We start from the raw sequence: 18463 nt of genomic DNA, 5'->3' as shown, positions 1-18463 counted from the left end.
GGCTTGCGTACCCCTTGGGTTTGAGTTGTTGATCTGGCACTCACTAACGGGCTGTTGGATGTCACGGTCATACTTTTCAACCTTGCGCCATTGTGATCTTGACATGTTCACAACAAGCCTCAAGGGGGAGTCAAACCCGATTCACATTTTCTGCCCTGATTTTTAGCTTTGTTCGACCTTAGGCAAGATTTGTCTTCACCAACCAAACTTCACTTGTGCAGAATCCAAGCTTGTTCGGCCACATACACCACCTGTGCGTGCATGTTCAATGGTCTGTGACATAATTGACTTGTCACTATACTAGGCCAAGTCATTCAGCTCGACCTTGCCTCTACTCGGGGCCAAGGTCTCTCAATGCAACGTTGTATCCTATCTTGTCATCTTGGTTCCCAATTGGCATAGTCCATATGTATTGATGTCATCCTAAGTCGGGTTCTCGTTGGCCATCACAGCTCACTCAATCATCCCATCCAGAATGGCCCCACGTGTTGCTCATAACATCGGGACATCCCTAACATCTATCCATCTGGGTTCTATCAACGCATTGGCCCTCCTGTGCGCATGCCATGCCATTTACGGATACCGTACCAAATAGTAGATGTAAAATTCAATCTTCCATACATGGGTAGGGGCACAATATCGGCACACCTATGTTGTCCGGTATTGTCCTTGAAAAACTCATTTCAAAGGAAGTCGCCTGAGACACTTGTCTCTAAATGCTCACCCTTACTATGACACACGCATATGCCATAGGGTGGCTCACATACGCCACAGGGCCTAGAGGTGGAGGAGAGCTGATACCATGCCTCCCTCTATTGTACATTTTGTGGTATTTCCAAACGGGTAGGTGTAGACATGATTTTGGTGAATGGACATATGGTGTCGTAGAGCATCCGCTCGGAGTTTGATTGACACTGAATTTGGCGAGGTTTCATATTAAATATGGATGGATTTGACTCAAGAACCGCACGCCCAAATTTCCTTCGGAACCCCAACTTTTGAGGTTTAAGGCCCGAATCTCTACCCGACTTTTCAACAATCCTATTTGTGACGCTCATGTCTATTCATTGTCCATATCTTGCTTATGCCTTGTTTCCTCTTCAATGGACACATTATATAGTGTGTTGGATGATGCAACTTCCTCCTTGGTCGCATCATGACATTCTTCTATATTTGCCCTCTCGTTGCCGGATGGTGCCTCTTGAGGGTCACCTCTTTGCTTGACTCGACGTGAAGGTCACAACTTACTCTCTTCATAGTATGGTTGTGACACTAGACACCTAAGAGGGAAAGAGCTCACATAACATCTTGACGAGCATAAATGTCATAGTTATGTGTCCATACTAATTATAATGGGGAAGTATCCCAATGCATATGACATATAAAAATATAAAAGTACATGAGGTCTCCATAGCTTAAAATCTTGGCATAAATTTATGATGCAAGTCAAACCTCCATTCATTTATAGCATATGTTTGTGAATTATGCTTACATAGCTCCTCTTAAATCTTTCATATATAAATAGCTTACATGACATGGTAATGGAGGTTTATGCATCATAGATTATCAACATTATATCATGTTACTACAACATGGCATAGTCATACTATAGCATACCTTATAAACATGACATAACACATACCTTATAAACATGACATAACACATACCTTATAAACATGACATAACACATACCTTATAAACATGACATAACACAACATAGCACAACATAACATAGTAGAGCATAGCATAACACAATAATCATAATTATGACATGTGTAGTGGCTATGAAGCACATATCATCATACATAATACAATTCATCCAACCAAGATAGAGCTACTTACTTGGTTTGCCTAAATCGAAGTCACTAAATAGTCTTAGAGCTAGTTCGAACCTAACCTTGAAGTCCAATTTCACCTTATATAGAAACACATCAGTGAATTAGACGCAATATATGATCCAATTAATCCATTACTATCAACTAATTATACTTTTTGCTCTTTAAATAACTTAAGTTGACCAAAATAGTAGTTATACTCGCCTCAATTTCTCAGTTTCTCCTAAAAATGTCAAAATTGGCTTTAGAACGGTCCTAAATATTGGGAAATGGTCCTGAGACTTCAAATTGATAATCTGAGCCCAATACGCTGCCTAATCTGAATTGGAGCCGTCAAGCCGTATACAAGCCAAGTGGAGCCGAGCACAAGACACTGAACTGAGGTGGAGCCGCATACTGAGGGTGGCTTGGACATGCGTGCCACATGTGAGTCAGCAGGAGAAGGAGCATGAGTCGAGTGTCGAGTCAACAAGAGGAGAGCCTAGGTTGTGACTCGAGTCAGGGGGAGAAGGAGACGGGTCGTAACTCGAATCAGCGGGAGAAGGAGCATGGGTCGCAACTCGAGTCAGCGCGAGGTTCGTGGGTCGTTAATGGGTTGAGTCGTCTGTGGGCAATAATTTTCTAACTCGCATAGGTTGAGTTGGGTGCTTAGTGATTCTTGGCAGGGTTCTAGGTGATTGTAGGCCATGTGATTTCATGCGTGGTTGGTTACTATCTAACGACAGCAGTCTACTAGGACCGAATGCAACTTAATCCGCGGGCTTCCTCTTCTTGACCTATTTTTATGAAAATTTTCCAATTCTCTCTACCCTATGTTTGTTTTGCGTGCTCCGACGACCGTTCTTCGCCATCTTTTTTGGCTATGCTCAGACTATGTTCTCTTTTGCACTTGCCTCCGGTGTAGATCGTGGCAGTTAATGTTGAAGATGGTCATACTAGACAGGGTTGAAATGTCTAGCTTAGAACATTTATTTAGATGTCCGTTCCTTTAGTAGTGTCAGGACCTAATTTAGTGGGTTGTTAATTTTTAGCTTTGGAGTTTGCTATTTTAATCTTTGTGTTATTAGTTTTTGAACCCAATTGATTTGAGAGTTCTATTTTGAGTTAGTTTGCATGAGTTTACAACATTGGGTATGCCACCTTGCAAGGCTGGATTGTGAGAAAAGAATTTTTTTTTTTTTTTTTTTTTGAAGAGTGAGTTGAAAGAGATTCAAATTTGGCAGCTGAAACCAATTTCATTCAACCATTCCTAAGTTTGATAGCCATTATAGTCATTGGTCTATACTTATGAAAAATTTTCTTCGCTCAAAGGAATATTGGTCTTCGGTGGAGACCGAAATTCCTGCCGCAACAGAAGGAGTGGTGATTATCGAAGCACAACAAAAAACAACGGCAGACTTAAAGGTCAAGAATTATTTGATCCAACCCATTGATCAAACTATTATGGGAACGATCCTTAATAGAGATACTGTCAAACGAATTTGGGAGTCTATGAAGCAGAAGTACCAGGATTCCACAAGAGCCAAAAGAGCACAACTCCAAGCTCTTAGGAAAGGGTTTGAAGTCCTACAGATGAAAGAGGGGAGAGTGTTGATGCATATTTTGCTCGAACTCTCATCATTCAAACAAGATAAAAATTCATGGCGAAAACATGAAACAAGTGGAGATTATTGAAAAAGTCTTGAGATCAATGACCTCAAGATTTGACTATCTTATATCTTCAATTGAAGAGTCTAATAACTTAGACACTTTAACTATCGATAAATTGTAAAGCAACTTGTTGGTATATGAGCAAATACTGAATGAACGTGTAGGTGATGAACAAGCACTAAAGAAGACATACGAAAATAGAATGAGTGGAAGAGGAGGTGATTGAGCTCGTGAAGCTTTTCAAGGAAGAGGTAGACATCCATTCAATAAAACTACAGTTGAATGTTATAAATGTCATCAGTTAGGACACTTTAGATATGAGTGTCCTCAATAAGAGAAGAAAAAAAATTATGTTGAGCTTGAGGAGGAAGAAGAAATGTTCATGATGTCATATGTGAAGCTCAATCAAGGAGGGAAGATGTTTGATTCTTTGATTCGGGGTGTAGCAATCATATGTGTGCAAACAAGGAATGGTTCTCAGATCTTGATGAGGAATTCCAACAATCTGTGAAGCTTGGAAATAATTACAAGATGGCGGTGTTGGGAAAAGATAAAATTAGGTTGCAAGTTGTTAGAGTCACTCGGGTAATCAATAATGTTTTAGTTGCAAGTTGTTAGAGTCACTCGGATAATCAATAATGTTTTCTACATACCTAAATGACTCATTTTTAGCACTGCAAATATGGGCATCTAAGTTTCAAAGGTTTGAGAATATTGTAACATAAGCAAATGGTGAGAGAGTAACCCCAATCGAATATATCTTCTAAAATATGCAATGATTGCATGGTGGAAAAGCAACATAGGGATGCATTTCTAAATAGAAGTTTATGGAGAACAACACAAAGGCTGCAAATGGTACATGCAGACATCTGTGGACCCATCAAACCTCTTTCCAACAGTAAAAAGAAATATTTTTTAAGTTTTAATGATGATTACCGTTGCAAAGTGTGGATATATTTCCTTACTGAAATATCTGAAGTCTTTACTATCTTCAAGAATTTCAAAAATCTTGTTGAAAAGGAGACTGGACCTCTCACGAGTTCAATATTTTTTTGTAAAACTAATGGTATTAGTAGACAACTTATTGCAGCCTACACTCTCAAACAAAATGGTGTAGCCGAGCGCAAAAGTAACAATCATGAACATGGTCAGAAGTATATTATCAGAGAAGCAAGTTCCAAAGAATTTCTAGCAAAAAGCAGCAAACTAGACAGTGCACATGCTCAACAAAAGTCCTATAGTGGTAGTGAAAGATATGACTCCTAAGGAGGCTTGGAGTGACGTAAAACCTAATGTTGATTATTTTTTAGTTTTTGGATGCATTAACCATGTTCATGTATCAGATGGTAAGAGAAAGAAATTAGATGATAAAAGTTTTCAGTGTGTGCTGCTAGGGATGAGTCTGAGTCTAAAACATATAGACTTTATGATCTAGTGTCCAAGAAGATAGTTGTAAGCAAAGGTGTAATTTTTGAAGAAAATAAGTGTTGGAATTGGAGGAAAAATAATGAACAAGCTAGACTTGATACCCTCGAATGGGAAGATAGTAATAGAGAAGGAAGCAAACATGAACAAAGTGAGGAAAAATCTGAAGAGGAGGTGGTAGCAGAAGTAGGGGGTAGTACATCTTTCGGTGAGTCATCTGAATCAAATTCTTCAACATCTGAAGAAAGCACATCCGAAGTGAGTTACAGAAGAGCACCATTATGGATGGAAGATTATATGAACAGGGAGAAATTTTCTGAAGAAGCTAAGCACAACAATTTAGTTATATAAATCTCAATTACAGATTCGACTACCTTTGAAAAAGCTATTCAATGTTCAAAATGGAGAGCTGCAATGGACTTGGAGATAGAAGCCATTGAACGAAATGAGACTTGGGAGTTGACAGATTTGCCTAAATGAATGAAGAAGATTGGAGTACAGTGGATTTTCAAAACCAAACTCAACGAAAAGGTTATGCACAGCAACATGGTATAGATTATACCGAGGTGTTTGCACCTATGGGTAGGTGAGATACTATTCAAATGATAATTGATTTAACAGCTCGAAATAGTTGGAACGTGTATCAGCTTGACGTGAAAAATGCTTTCTTATATGGAGAATTAAAAGAAGCAGTGTTTGTTGAGCAACCATAAGGTGAGAAGAAAGGTCAAGAATACAAGGTATACAAATTGAAGAAGACATTATATGGCCTTAAACAAGCCCCACATGCATGATAAAGTCGAATTGGAGCACATTTTGTCAAAGAAGAATTTGAGAGGTGCAACTGTGACCATACTTTATTCATACAAACAGGAGATGAAGGTAAAATTTTGATTGTTAGTCTATATGTTCACGATCTAATTTTTACTGGTAATGATGAGAGCATGTTTGTTAAGTTCAAGAATTCTATGAAACTTGATTGAAATGTCTGATTTGAGAAAAATGAAATATTTTTTTGGGTAGAGATTTTATAAAATCCTGAAGGCATTTATATTAGTTAGAAAAGTATGCAAAAGAAGTTTCCGAGAAGTTTAGGATGAAAAAAAGTAGTAGTGTAACCCTATTGTTCCTGGGGTTGACGGAAAAAGGATGAACAAGGAGTCATGGTCAATGCTACTATGTTTAAACAATTGATTGAAAGTCTTATGTATTTAACTGCATCAAGTCCGGATTTAATGTATGTAGTGTCTCTCATTAGCAATTTTATGGCAAGTCCAACTAAATTGCATTTGCAAGCAGCAAAAAGGGTGTTGAGATACTTAAAAGGTACTGTATATTGGGAGTTCTTTATCGGAAAAGGAGTAATGGAGAGAAGTGATAGCATATGCTGACAGTGATTATGCTGGAGATATAGATGACAGAAAAAGCACTTTTGGTTATGTGTTTTTACTAAGTGATGAGTTTTGTCTTGGTCCTCCAAACAACAACCTGTTAGTTACTTTGTCCAAGCACAATTTGTGGCAGCCACCTCCTGTGTTTGTCAAGGGGTATGGAAAAGGTGAGTTTTGAAAAAACTTGGTCATTTTCAAGACAAGTGTATCACTGTGTTATGTGAAAACAGTTCCACTATTAAGCTATCCAAGAATCCAATCATGCATGGACGCAGCAAACGCATTGATGTGAGGTTTCATTTCTTGCGTGATTTGACCAGTGATGCAGTTATTGAATTGAAGCATTGTGTCGCACAAGAACAAATTGCAGATATTTTGACAAAACTACTGAAGCTCGATGCGTTTATAAAACTACATCACTACAAACTTTAAAAATAATGACTTAAAATTTGAAAGTTTTAAGTTTATTATGTAACCTAAACTCGATTGACTGGATTAGTAGCTACCGATCTGGAATGAGCATAAAACCTTTGGCTTATTAGCTCAGTTGGTTAGAGCGTTGCGTAATAACGCAAAGATCGCAATTCTTATCTTTTATTATACGGGGTTACAACACTCAAACATAAATTATGTAACCTAAACTCATTGACTGAATTAGGAACTACCCATTTGGAATTTGCATAAAAACTTTCACCTATTAGCTCAGTTGGTTAGAGGCACTTCCATGTGCCAATTTCATTAATTCTTATCTTTCATGATATGGGGTTACAACACTAAGTTTTATGTTTATTATGTCTAAAATTATGTAACCTAAACTCGATTGATTGGATTAGGACCTACTGATCTCGAATGTGTAGAAAACATTTTGACTATTAGCTCAAATGGTTAGAGTTTTGGCCTATTAGTTCAGTTGGTTAGAGTGTTGTGTTAATAATGTGAAAGTGGCACGTTTGACACCTACATGGACCACAACACTAGCACTCAACTTGCATGAGCCAATCTCTCATTAACTATGAAAGTTAAAGTTTTTATACATAAAATTAGCTGGAATGTTCATAAAATCACTAGCCTATTAACGGATCTGGAATGTTCACAAAATCTTTGGCCTATTAACTTAGTTGGTTAGAGTGTTGTGCTAATAACTCGAAGGTCGCAAGTTTATGTTTATTAGGCATAAAATTATGTCACTTAACTCGATTGACTTGATTATGAGCTATCGTAAAGTAACATGCATAAAGCTTTCACCTATTAGCTTACTTGGTTAGAGCATTTGTGCTAATAAAGTGAAGGTCGTAGGTTTAACACCACATGGGTTGATTTAGTTGGTTAGAGCGTTTGTGCTAATAAAGTGTTAATAAAGTGAAGGTCGTAGGTTCAACACCACATGGGTTGATTTAGTTGGTTAGAGCGTTTGTACTAATAAAGTGAAGGTCGTCGGTTTGACACCACATGGGTTGATAATCTCTTTTAATTCATAGCTTTCCTGATACGGGGTTATTAAAAAGTTTTATGAACATGCATAAAACCTTTAGTCTATTAGCTAAGTTGATTAAAGAATCGCGCTAATAATGTGAAGGTCACAACACCTGCATGGGCAAGGGCCAATCTCTCATTAATTTTTATCTTTCATGATATGGAGTTACAACACTATGAACTATAAAGATAATGACTTGAAATTTGAAAGTTTTAAGAAAATTATGTAACCTAAACTCGATTGACTAAATTAGGATCTACAATTCGGAATGTACATAAAATTATTGGTCGATTAGCTCAGTTGGTAATAACGCGAAGGTTGCAGGTTCGACACCTGCATGGGCCAATCTCTCATTAATTCTTATCTTTTATGATACCGGTTATAGCACTACGAACTTCAAAGATAATGACTTAACAAAATTTTTATGTTTATTATGCCTAAAAGTATGTCACTTAAACTCGATTGACTGGATTAGGAGTTATGGATCTGGAATGTGCATAAAGTCATTGGCCTATTAGCTCAGTTGGTTGAGCATCGTGCTAATAATGCGAAGGTCGCAGGTTCTGTCACCTGCATGGGCCAATCTCTCATTAATTCTTTTGTTTTTATGATACGGGTTATAGCACTACGAACTTCGAAAATAATGACACAAATTTTATTAGTTTTATGTTTATTATGTCAAAAGTGTGTCACTTAAACTCGATTGACTGCATTAGGAGTTATGGGTCTGGAATGGGCATAAAATCGTTGGCCTATTAGCTCAGTTGGTTAGAGCGTCGTGCTAATAACGCAAAGGTCGCAGGTTTGGCACCTGCATGGGCCAATCTCTCATTAATTCTTATCTTTGCTAATACGGGTTTACATTAATAATTATCTTTGCTAATACGGGTTATATCACTACATACTTCAAAGATAATGACCTAAAATTTAAAAGGTTTTTGTTTATTATGCCTACTTAAACTCGATTGATTGGATTAGGAGCTATGGATCTGGGATGTGCATAAAATTGTTGGCCTATTAGCTCAGTTGGTTAGAGCGTCGTGCTAATAACGCGAAGGTCGTAGGTTCGACACCTGCATGGGCCAAAAACTTTGGTTAGAGCGTTGTGCTAATAACGCAAAGGTCGCAGGTTCGATACCTGCATGGGCAAATCCCTCATTAATTCTTATCTTTTATGATACGTGTTATAACACTACGAACTTCTATGATAATAACCTAAAATTTAAAAGTTGTATGTTTGTTACCTTGATTGACTAGACTAGGAGCTATGGATCTGAAATGGGCATAAAATCATTGGCCTATTAGCTTAGTTGGTTAGAGCGTCGTGCTAATAACGCGAAGGTCGCAGGTTCGACACCTGCATGGGCCAAAAACTTTGGTTAGAGCGTTGTGCTAATAACGCAAAGGTTGCAGGTTCGATACCTGCATGGGCCAATCCCTCATTAATTCTTATCTTTTATGATACGTGTTATAACACTACGAACTTCTATGATAATAACCTAAAATTTAAAAGTTGTATGTTTGTTAACTTGATTGACTAGACTAGGAGCTATGGATCTGAAATGGGCATAAAATCATTGGCCTATTAACTCAGTTGGTTAGAGCGTCGTGCTAATAACGCGAAGGTCGCAGGTTCGACACCTGCATGGGCCAAAAACTTTGGTTAGAGCGTTGTGCTAATAACGCAAAGGTTGCAGGTTCGATACCTACATGGGCCAATCCCTCATTAATTCTTATCTTTTATGATACGTGTTATAACACTACGAACTTCTATGATAATAACCTAAAATTTAAAAGTTGTATGTTTGTTAACTTGATTGACTAGACTAGGAGCTATGGATCTGAAATGGGCATAAAATCATTGGCCTATTAGCTCAGTTGGTTAGAGCGTCGTGCTAATAACGCGAAGGTCGCAGGTTCGACACCTGCATGGGCCAAAAACTTTGGTTAGAGCGTTGTGCTAATAACGCAAAGGTTGCAGGTTCGATACCTACATGGGCCAATCCCTCATTAATTCTTATCTTTTATGATACGTGTTATAACACTACGAACTTCTATGATAATAACCTAAAATTTAAAAGTTGTATGTTTGTTAACTTGATTGACTAGACTAGGAGCTATGGATCTGAAATGGGCATAAAATCATTGGCCTATTAGCTCAGTTGGTTAGAGCGTTGTGCTAGTTAGCGAAGGTCGCAGGTTCGACACCTGCATGGGCCAATCTCTCATTAATTCTTATCTTTTATGATACGTGTTACAGCACTACGAACTTCTAAGATAATAACCTAAAATTTAAAAGTTTTATGTTTGTTATGCCTATTAAACTCGATTGATTAGACTAGGAGCTATGGATCTGAAATGGGCATAAAATCATTGCCAAGGTTGCATGGCCTAAAATTTAAAAGTTTCCTGTTTATTATGCCAAAAAAAAGTATGTTACTTAAACTCGATTGATTGGATTAGGAGTTATGGATCTGGGATGTGCATACAATTGTTGGCCTATTAGCTCAGTTGGTTAGAGCGTTGTGCTAATAACGCGAAGGTCGTAGGTTCGACACTTGCATGCGCCAATCTCTCATTAATTCTTATCTTTTCTAATACGGTTATAGCACTACGAACTTCAAAGATAATGACCTAAAATTTTAAAGTTTTATGTTTATTATGCCTAAAAGTATGTTACTTGAGCTCGATTAACTCCATTAGGAGCAATGGGACGGGAATGGGCATAAAATCGTTGGCTTATTAGCTCAGTTTATTAGAGTGTCGTGCTAATAACGCGAAGGTCGCAGGTTCAACACCTACATGAGCCAATCTCTCATTAATTCTTCTGAAAGTAAGTCACTTAAACTCGATTGATTGGATTAGGAGTTATGGATCTGGGATGTGCATAAAATTGTTGGCCTATTAACTCAGTTGGTTTGAGCGTCGTGCTAATAACACGAAGCTCGCAGGTTCGACACATGCATGGGCAAATCTCTCATTAATTCTTATCTTTTATGATATTATGTCTTATAGCACTATGAACTTCTAAGATAATGACCTCAAATTTAAAAGTTTTATGCATATTAAACTCGATTGACTAGACTATGAGCTATGGATCTGGGCGTCATGCTAATAATGCGAAGGTCGCAGGTTCAACACCTTCATGGGCCAATCCAATAATCTCTCATTAAATCTTATCTTTTATGATATGTGTTATAGCACAACAGAACTTTTAAGATAATGGCCTAAAAGTATAAAATCGTTGGCCTAGCAGGTTCGACACCTGCATGGGCCATCTATCATTAATTCTCATCTTTTATAATACATGGTACAGCACTACGAACTTCTAAGATAATGGGCCATCTATCATTAATTCTCATCTTTTATAATACATGGTACAGCACTACGAACTTCTAAGATAATGACCTAACTATCATTAATTCTCATCTTTTATAATACATGGTACAGCACTACGAACTTCTAAGATAATGACCTAAAATTTAAAAGTTTTATGTTTATTATGCCTATAAACTCGTTTGACTGGACTAGGTGTTACGGATCTGGAATTTAAAAGTTTTATGTTTATTATGCCTATAAACTCGTTTGACTGGACTAGGTGTTACGGATCTGGAATGGGTACAAAATTGTTGGCCTATTAGCTTAGTTGATTAGAGCGTTGTGTTAGTAGTGCAAAGGTCGCAGGTTCAATACTTGCATGGGCCATGGGCCATCTATCATTAATTCTCATCTTTTATAATACATGGTACAGCACTACGAACTTCTAAGATAATGACCTAAAATTTAAAAGTTTTATGTTTATTATGCCTATAAACTCGTTTGACTGGACTAGGTGTTACGAATCTGGAATGGGTACAAAATTGTTGGCCTATTAGCTTAGTTGATTAGAGCGTTGTGTTAGTAGTGCGAAGGTCGCAGGTTCAATACTTGCATGGGCCATGGGCCATCTATCATTAATTCTCATCTTTTATAATACATGGTACAGCACTACGAACTTCTAAGATAATGACCTAAAATTTAAAAGTTTTATGTTTATTATGCCTATAAACTCGTTTGACTGGACTAGGTGTTACGGATCTGGAATGGGTACAAAATTGTTGGCCTATTAGCTTAGTTGATTAGAGCGTTGTGTTAGTAGTGCGAAGGTCGCAGGTTCAATACTTGCATGGGCCATTCTCTCATTAATTCTTATCTTTTCTAATACGGGTTATAGCACTACGAACTTATTAGGTACCCAATACATCCACTACACCATTCTCTCATTAATTCTTATCTTTTCTAATACGGGTGGGATATACTTCATAAAAAATTTCTATTCTGGACTTTCTAAGCACCTCCTTGAATCTCTCCTAAGCTTCATTTAGTGTTTCATCTTCAAACGCTTGAAAAGCAACAATTTTGTTTCTGAACTTTGCGTTTCTAGTATGTGAGAAATACTTGATAAAAGTTTCTTTGCTAGACTTTCTAAGCATGTCCTTCTTTTAGTGTTTCATCTTCAAACGTTTGAAAAACAACAATTTCATTTATGACTGTGCGTTTCTAGTGTGTGGAAAATAATTTACAAAAAAATTTATCTGCTAAACTTTCTAAGCATCACTTGTTCCTGTTACAATGATTTAGCATCATCCCTTAAAACAAGGGAATAAGAATCTCTCTCAAGCTTCACTTAGTGTTTCATCTTGAAACACTTGAAAAACAACAATTTCATTTATGAACCATGCATTTTTAGTGTGTGGGAAATGCTTGATAAAAAATTTCTCTACTACACTATTTCATAATCAATTGTTCCCGGTGCTAAGATATTCAATTATGATTTAGCACCATCCCACAAAGAATAAGGAAATACCTTATTTAGCAATAATATTCAATCCTGTGTAGAAATTCCATTTTGATACAATGAAGTAGTCCACCGTAAGGATACTTTCTAAGCATCTCATTGAATATCTCTCAAGCTTTACTTAGTGTTTCATCCTCAAACTCTTGAAAAACAACGATTTCATTTTTGAACTGTGTGTTTCTAATGCGTGGGAAATACGTGATAAAAAATTTCTCTACTAGAGTATTTCAAGAATGAATTGTTCCGGTTCTAAGATATTTAACCATGATTTAGCATCGTCCCTCAAAGAATAAGGGAATAATCTTAATTTTGATGGTGTTGTTATAACACATGCAGAAGCAATTTGGATCTTAGGCACTCAAAGTACATCAATTATAGTAAATTAGCTAGCATGTTCATAATCATTAAAACTCAAGGAGTTTGAGTACTAACCTTTTGTAGTTCAAATTCCTTTTTCCTCACGAACCGGTTTCAAACCATCACTAGTGTCTTCCCTACTATTCTCCGGCCTTAGAACGAGATTGTGGAATCCGGTGAGTGACTAAAAGTTTGTGAGGATTTTTTTCAAGGTTTTTCCAAGAAGACTTTCCATGTACCTTGATCACTTTATTTATAGAGTGATATTTGCATGTTCAAGCAAATTTGAGATTACCAAATTTTAAACTCAAACTTTCACTCAAATTTGTGGGATTATGTGGCAAGCATCCAAGTTTGAATTAACCAAATTTTGACACTAAAAATTCCACTAACTCAACACATGGATTTTTAATGAAGTGAAGTCAACATTTTAACTTTCTCTATTTTAATTCAACAATTAATTTAAATAATTAATTTCAAATCAAAATAATATTAAAGGATTAATTAAACCATTTAATTAATATTTAACATTAAATTAAATGCCAATCCAAATCAATTCGAGCACATATTCATTATGAATCCCTATTCATAATTAAAATATTTAAATCTTATTTAAATATCTTCAATTCTCTCATTTTGTTTAATTTGTAATTAAATCAAAATGCGGTTAAATATATCGTATATTCCCTAATTTGAGTTCGAACACTTCAAACCCACTCGTCACACTGTTCTAAGGTTTAGTCTGATATGAGCTAGCAGGGGGACCTAATGGACCTATAGATCATGGGCTCCAACGATCCGAGATTAACCGGCTAAACTTATTAACCTTTTGACCAACATTCGTTAACTACTAGGACACTCTACTCTAGCCTAGTAGTTGCACTCCCCTCACTATAGATATATTTATGTCCATTTGATATAACCATGATTAATAAGTCAATCCTTCACAAGTTGTTCGTAACTAGAGCTGGGTCAATTTACCGTTTTTACCCTTAAAGTTATTGCTTGTTCCTTAAGTCCCACTAATCCTCTAATGAACAATTGGTTTGTGGTCCAACCACTAAACCGAATCCCTCTCGGGCCAATGAGAGGGTGGGGCCCCTTGTTCAAGACCTGGAGTCAGTACTTAAGGGAACAACTTCTCTACTATCCCTAAAAGCGGGTAGGAGTGAATTCTATCTTTCACCCTATGTCCTCAACTATTCACCCAGTCTTACCCTTGAAATGGGAGGCTTATTGAGTCGGCGAACTCTGGCCACTCTCACCCATGCAAATCTAAGGATAATTTTGAATAAACAGGAGTTCATACTTAGCTCAGAATTAAGGTCGAGTTACCTAGGTCATTGAGTGAAAAAATCAGTCTCAACAGTAAACGGTATTATAAAGTGAGAGTGATTTTCTTCATGATCCGATCTTATGCAATACTCATTGCATAGGATGTCCCCACTCACATGTCTCCACATGTACAATTTAGTGATCACATTGTTTATATCATATACAAAAGTGGGCCGCATCCATAGTGTCCTCAGGATAAGGTACTCAGCCTTGTCCCTGTACTATAGATCATTTTGACTATATACTTGAACTTGATCCACTCTTATATTTCTACATATATATTTCTACATATATATTTCTACATATATATTTCTACATATATATTTCTACATATAGTTCAATTAATCATACTATAACTAGAGTATTCTTAGTTTATTGGATTTAGATTAATGATCGTAAAATTTACTTTGTTCCATAACAATCTTTAATGAATAAACATCAATAATAACTTTATTGAAAATAGAATATGTTTTTGTTTACAAACTATGAGTTTTAGGACATAAAACCCAACAAATCTAATCACATCTTATCATCTCCTTGGAATCAGAATGAGTCGCTAACTTCGAAAATGACTTTAGATGTAGGTGGGGATCTTCTAACGGTCGTCCATGAAATTGCTCAATAGTTTGCATCATTTGAAACATCACGGGCTCTAGCTCAAAAGTAGTTACTTGCATTTTGGGTCTGATAATGCATGAATTTAACTCTTCTACAGCTGGATGTGCATATTCTCTTATTTCTCTTTCTCTATCATTTTCTAAATGAATAACATTAACAGTGATTCTCTCTAGATTAGCCATGCTCGATTTTCAAACTCCTGATTTAGTTGGACTCCAAGGTCTATTTGTTGTATATTTTGTTATGTCATTCTAAACCTTTGTTCCCTCAACCTTCACTTAAAGGTTCTCTCTATTTCGGGGTATAAAATAAATTCTAAACTCATAGGTGGGTTCATACACTCAATTCTACAACATTTAAGTTTAGCAGCAGAAAATTCATCTTAGTGTGACTTCTTTTTTTGCTTCAACTCACTGTAATTTAGTGAATGTATATAATAAAATGGTGTAAAATTCACAAGTAAAAGTGCAAGTATACACTATAAGAAATAGCAAGTAATAAATAAATTATCGATTCCGAACTTTTTTTTTTTTTTTTTTGTTACTTTTGTTGCTGAAAATTAAGTAAGCTTTTGGTATCATTCAAATGGATGCCCGTGGTCTTAAACTAATAATACAAATGTAACCTTCAATATTATGGGGTTGACATACGAGAGATCATGTTCAAGTAATAACCTAAAAGGTCTATATATTATATGAATAAGGTTGGGTGCCTTATCCTCATAAGACTATTGATACTTTGTAATCTTACAAATGATTTGATCCAAATCTTTCAGGTGTAGACATGTAAATGGGGTATCATATACAATAAATTTGTATAAGACTAGACCAAAAAATATTTAATTTCTTGAGTGAGTTATGAATTTCCTATATTTTACCGGTGAGAAGGGCTCTTTTAGCCCATTCAATATGTCTACCATTTTTGGACTCGAAGGGCTCTTTTAGCCCATTCAATATGTCTACCATTTTTTTTCATTTAATTTACATGGGTGAGAATGATTCTTTTAGCCAATACCATCATTTTTTTCATTTAATTTACATGGGTGAGAATGACTCTTTTTAGCCAATACCATTTTTATCCACTTTGAAGACTGAGAGCTGCCCACGAAAGGGAGCGAACTTTGGAGGGAGGGCCATGAATCAACCCTATCTTTTAACTTATGTGTTCCCTTCTTATTTGGTGTTTTCCAATTAGCTTACTATACTACTAGTCTTTATATTTTTATTAGCTTCTGCATTTTTTTCTTTTAATTTATAAATTTTAAGCTTATGGAAATTAGATTTGTCTTTGAGATGGTTAATGGAATGAATAATGTTTTCCTGTACCTTCTAAATTCAATATCAATATGTTATGTTTGATCATTTTAAAACTTTTTTTTTTTTAATTTTTTATGTTTATATGTATAATATGGTGATGTTTTTATATAATACCAATGTGCTGGTATTAAATTTTCGTCTAACATATCTATATTTTTATGAAGAGCCCAACTATACACAAACTTGTTTGCTAGCATTTTATTTGTTTTTTCTCCGTTGAAATTTAACTATATTTGAAATGTTCCCAACAAAAAAAGAAAAATAAGTTCGAACTACAACAATATGAAAAAAAGTATATCTCATAATATTTCTGGGTATCACAACTCTGGTACAAACTAGAACCTCATCACCACCATATTTATTGTTTCTATAGCATATAAGGAAGAGTAGATTGAAAAACAAGAAATACATCCAAAATCCAAAAGGAAAGAAACCCCTTTTAAGTTTCATGATTCGACTAAACAATTAAGGTTTGCCATTGGGCATATTAGTAGAAACTCCAGCCGGGTTGAGGTCATCCCAAGCTTCAATCCAAGTCACCATCGCATCTGCGAGCTTGTCAAAGTAAGGGTCTACTTTGCTAAGCTTGTCCTTCACTTGTTTGGCCAGCTCGAAGTAGCACTTTTGGACAGTGGTGCAATCTTTTGGAAGAACAACTTGTTGGAAGAATGGGATGATGTCTTCCTGCCAGAAAATGCCCTTATACTCCTTCCTCAGGTTCACAAATGGGTTGCTTGCCTTGCTATGATAGATGTATGGCAGCCCTGTCTTCACTCCCAGCCCCAGATGGTCACATATAACCTAAAGATATGATCTAACGTATTAATTCAAGAACTATTTTGTTTTTCTTAGGTTATGAAGAGGAGCAGAAGGGCGCACCTTGATACACCAGCCTGCCCACATGTCGTCGTATCTACCGATTGGCTGGCCATCACCCATGAGTCCAAAGTACATTGCAGGGCCTATGAGGTCTCGGTCAAATGCCAAATTCATACCACACATGGGGAACAAAGTGCCTTTAGGGATTGTTAAAACAGCATCCACAAACCTTTTTCAGAGAATGAAGCTCATTAGACAACGAATTTGACTGAAACTTAGGGGCTTATGGAAATTATTCCATACCTTGTGTTCCTTTCCAGAGGCTTAACAAGCTGAGTTGGTGCATCATAATCAGGGATGTTAAGCCAGAGGCCATGAGAAACAGCAGTGGGGACACCCTCTCGCAGACTGAAGGGATATCCACGCACAAAGTCAGCACCATCTCGGTAAGGATCGTAAAGGGTGTTGAAGAAGAAGGGGGTGGAGGGGCAGAGGAGGTTTTTGATGTGCTGTGCAAGTGCATTAATGGGTTTCCCAGACGGATCACTTGCAACCTAGATGACACAACATAAGGATTCAGATTCAAAACTTCAACCTGGATCAATATTTACAAGATTTGTTCAAACCCACATCAGTGAGGCATTTTCACAAACAGATGGCAGACATTCAAAACCAACCGAAGATTCAAGGTAAATACATAAATTAATTACAAAAGTAAACCCAACCCACAAAAAATCAATCAGCAAACAATCACAAAGGAAGAAAAAAGCGAAAGAGAACTCACAAAGCAATCATCATCAATGGTGAAGATATACTTCTTTTTGGAGACCATGTAGCCAAAGCATCGACAAGCAGAGTCCTTAAAGGAAATGCAATTGGCTCTAGGACCCAGAATCCGATTAATGTCGTTGCGATTATAGAGCTCATAATCGAATCCCTCGGGGACTTTGATGACCTTGGAGGGGTCCCCATCTTGGACAATGATGAGATGGTAGGGCTGGAAGAAGGGCCTCCACATCTCGAGGAAGTCGAGGTTTCTGATGGTGGGGATGACGATGTCGAGCTCATCTTTGAGCAATGAGGTTGGGGAGGAGGCGGAGTCAGCCATGGGAGAGGGAGCAGAGAGGTGGGGTTGGAATTGGAGACGGGGATGTGAAGGAAATTGGGGATTGAGAGTGGAATTATAAATGGGAGTGATTGTGAGAGGGCGTAGAGTTAGGCAGAAGCGAGTGGCTTAAAGGCGCCATTAAAGTAGAGAAAGAGCGAGAGGTGTCCGAATTTCAAAGGAAAGCGAAGAATTGTTCTGTGGTCAAACTGGCCGGGTTGATCGGATGAATTTATGAGCTTATGTTTATTTCTTCTTCATTCAGAAAAAAAAAAAAAAAAAAAAAAAAAAAAAAAAAAAA

The 18463-nt window shown here is 36.8% G+C and overlaps 1 protein-coding gene and 6 non-coding genes across 7 annotated transcripts; 6 read left to right on the top strand and 1 right to left on the bottom strand.

The window, feature by feature from the left end:
* The first annotated feature begins 8524 nt into the window (after positions 1–8524).
* Positions 8525–8598, top strand: TRNAI-AAU. The gene has a single exon. It is a non-coding gene; the product is annotated as a tRNA-Ile (tRNA).
* A 188-nt stretch (positions 8599–8786) lies between these two features.
* TRNAI-AAU lies at positions 8787–8860 on the top strand. The gene has a single exon. It is a non-coding gene; the product is annotated as a tRNA-Ile (tRNA).
* A 210-nt stretch (positions 8861–9070) lies between these two features.
* On the top strand, positions 9071–9144 carry TRNAI-AAU. Its single transcript has one exon. It is a non-coding gene; the product is annotated as a tRNA-Ile (tRNA).
* Positions 9145–9354: 210 nt separating this feature from the next.
* TRNAI-AAU lies at positions 9355–9428 on the top strand. The gene has a single exon. It is a non-coding gene; the product is annotated as a tRNA-Ile (tRNA).
* A 210-nt stretch (positions 9429–9638) lies between these two features.
* TRNAI-AAU lies at positions 9639–9712 on the top strand. Its single transcript has one exon. It is a non-coding gene; the product is annotated as a tRNA-Ile (tRNA).
* A 559-nt stretch (positions 9713–10271) lies between these two features.
* Positions 10272–10345, top strand: TRNAI-AAU. Its single transcript has one exon. It is a non-coding gene; the product is annotated as a tRNA-Ile (tRNA).
* A 6176-nt stretch (positions 10346–16521) lies between these two features.
* LOC111458055 (alpha-1,4-glucan-protein synthase [UDP-forming] 2-like) lies at positions 16522–18374 on the bottom strand. The gene is made up of 4 exons (XM_023100554.1): positions 17842–18374; positions 17361–17611; positions 17118–17286; positions 16522–17039 (listed from the first exon to the last, which is right to left on the bottom strand). The coding sequence occupies exons 1-4, from the start codon at positions 18163–18165 to the stop codon at positions 16704–16706; spliced, it is 1080 nt and encodes a 359-aa protein (XP_022956322.1). The 5' UTR covers positions 18166–18374; the 3' UTR covers positions 16522–16703.
* Between the last annotated feature and the right edge of the window lie 89 nt (positions 18375–18463).

This window comes from Cucurbita moschata, unplaced genomic scaffold, assembly GCF_002738365.1.
Source record: "Cucurbita moschata cultivar Rifu unplaced genomic scaffold, Cmos_1.0 Cmo_Scf00020, whole genome shotgun sequence".
Taxonomy (NCBI): Eukaryota; Viridiplantae; Streptophyta; class Magnoliopsida; order Cucurbitales; family Cucurbitaceae; genus Cucurbita; species Cucurbita moschata.
The sequence above is the reverse complement of the archived record's forward strand: the minus strand, read 5'-3'. Positions and strand labels throughout refer to the sequence as shown.

What these genes read in the sequence shown, in the direction of transcription:
- LOC111458055 (XM_023100554.1), bottom strand. Translation starts at nt 18,165, where the DNA reads ATGGCTGACTCCGCCTCCTCCCCAACCTCATTGCTCAAAGATGAGCTC. An exon ending in CCATTGATGATGATTGCTTT is followed by an intron (nt 17,612 to 17,841) that starts GTGAGTTCTCTT and finishes TGTGTCATCTAG; the next exon opens with GTTGCAAGTGATCCGTCTGG. An exon ending in CCTCTGGAAAGGAACACAAG is followed by an intron (nt 17,287 to 17,360) that starts GTATGGAATAAT and finishes TCTCTGAAAAAG; the next exon opens with GTTTGTGGATGCTGTTTTAA.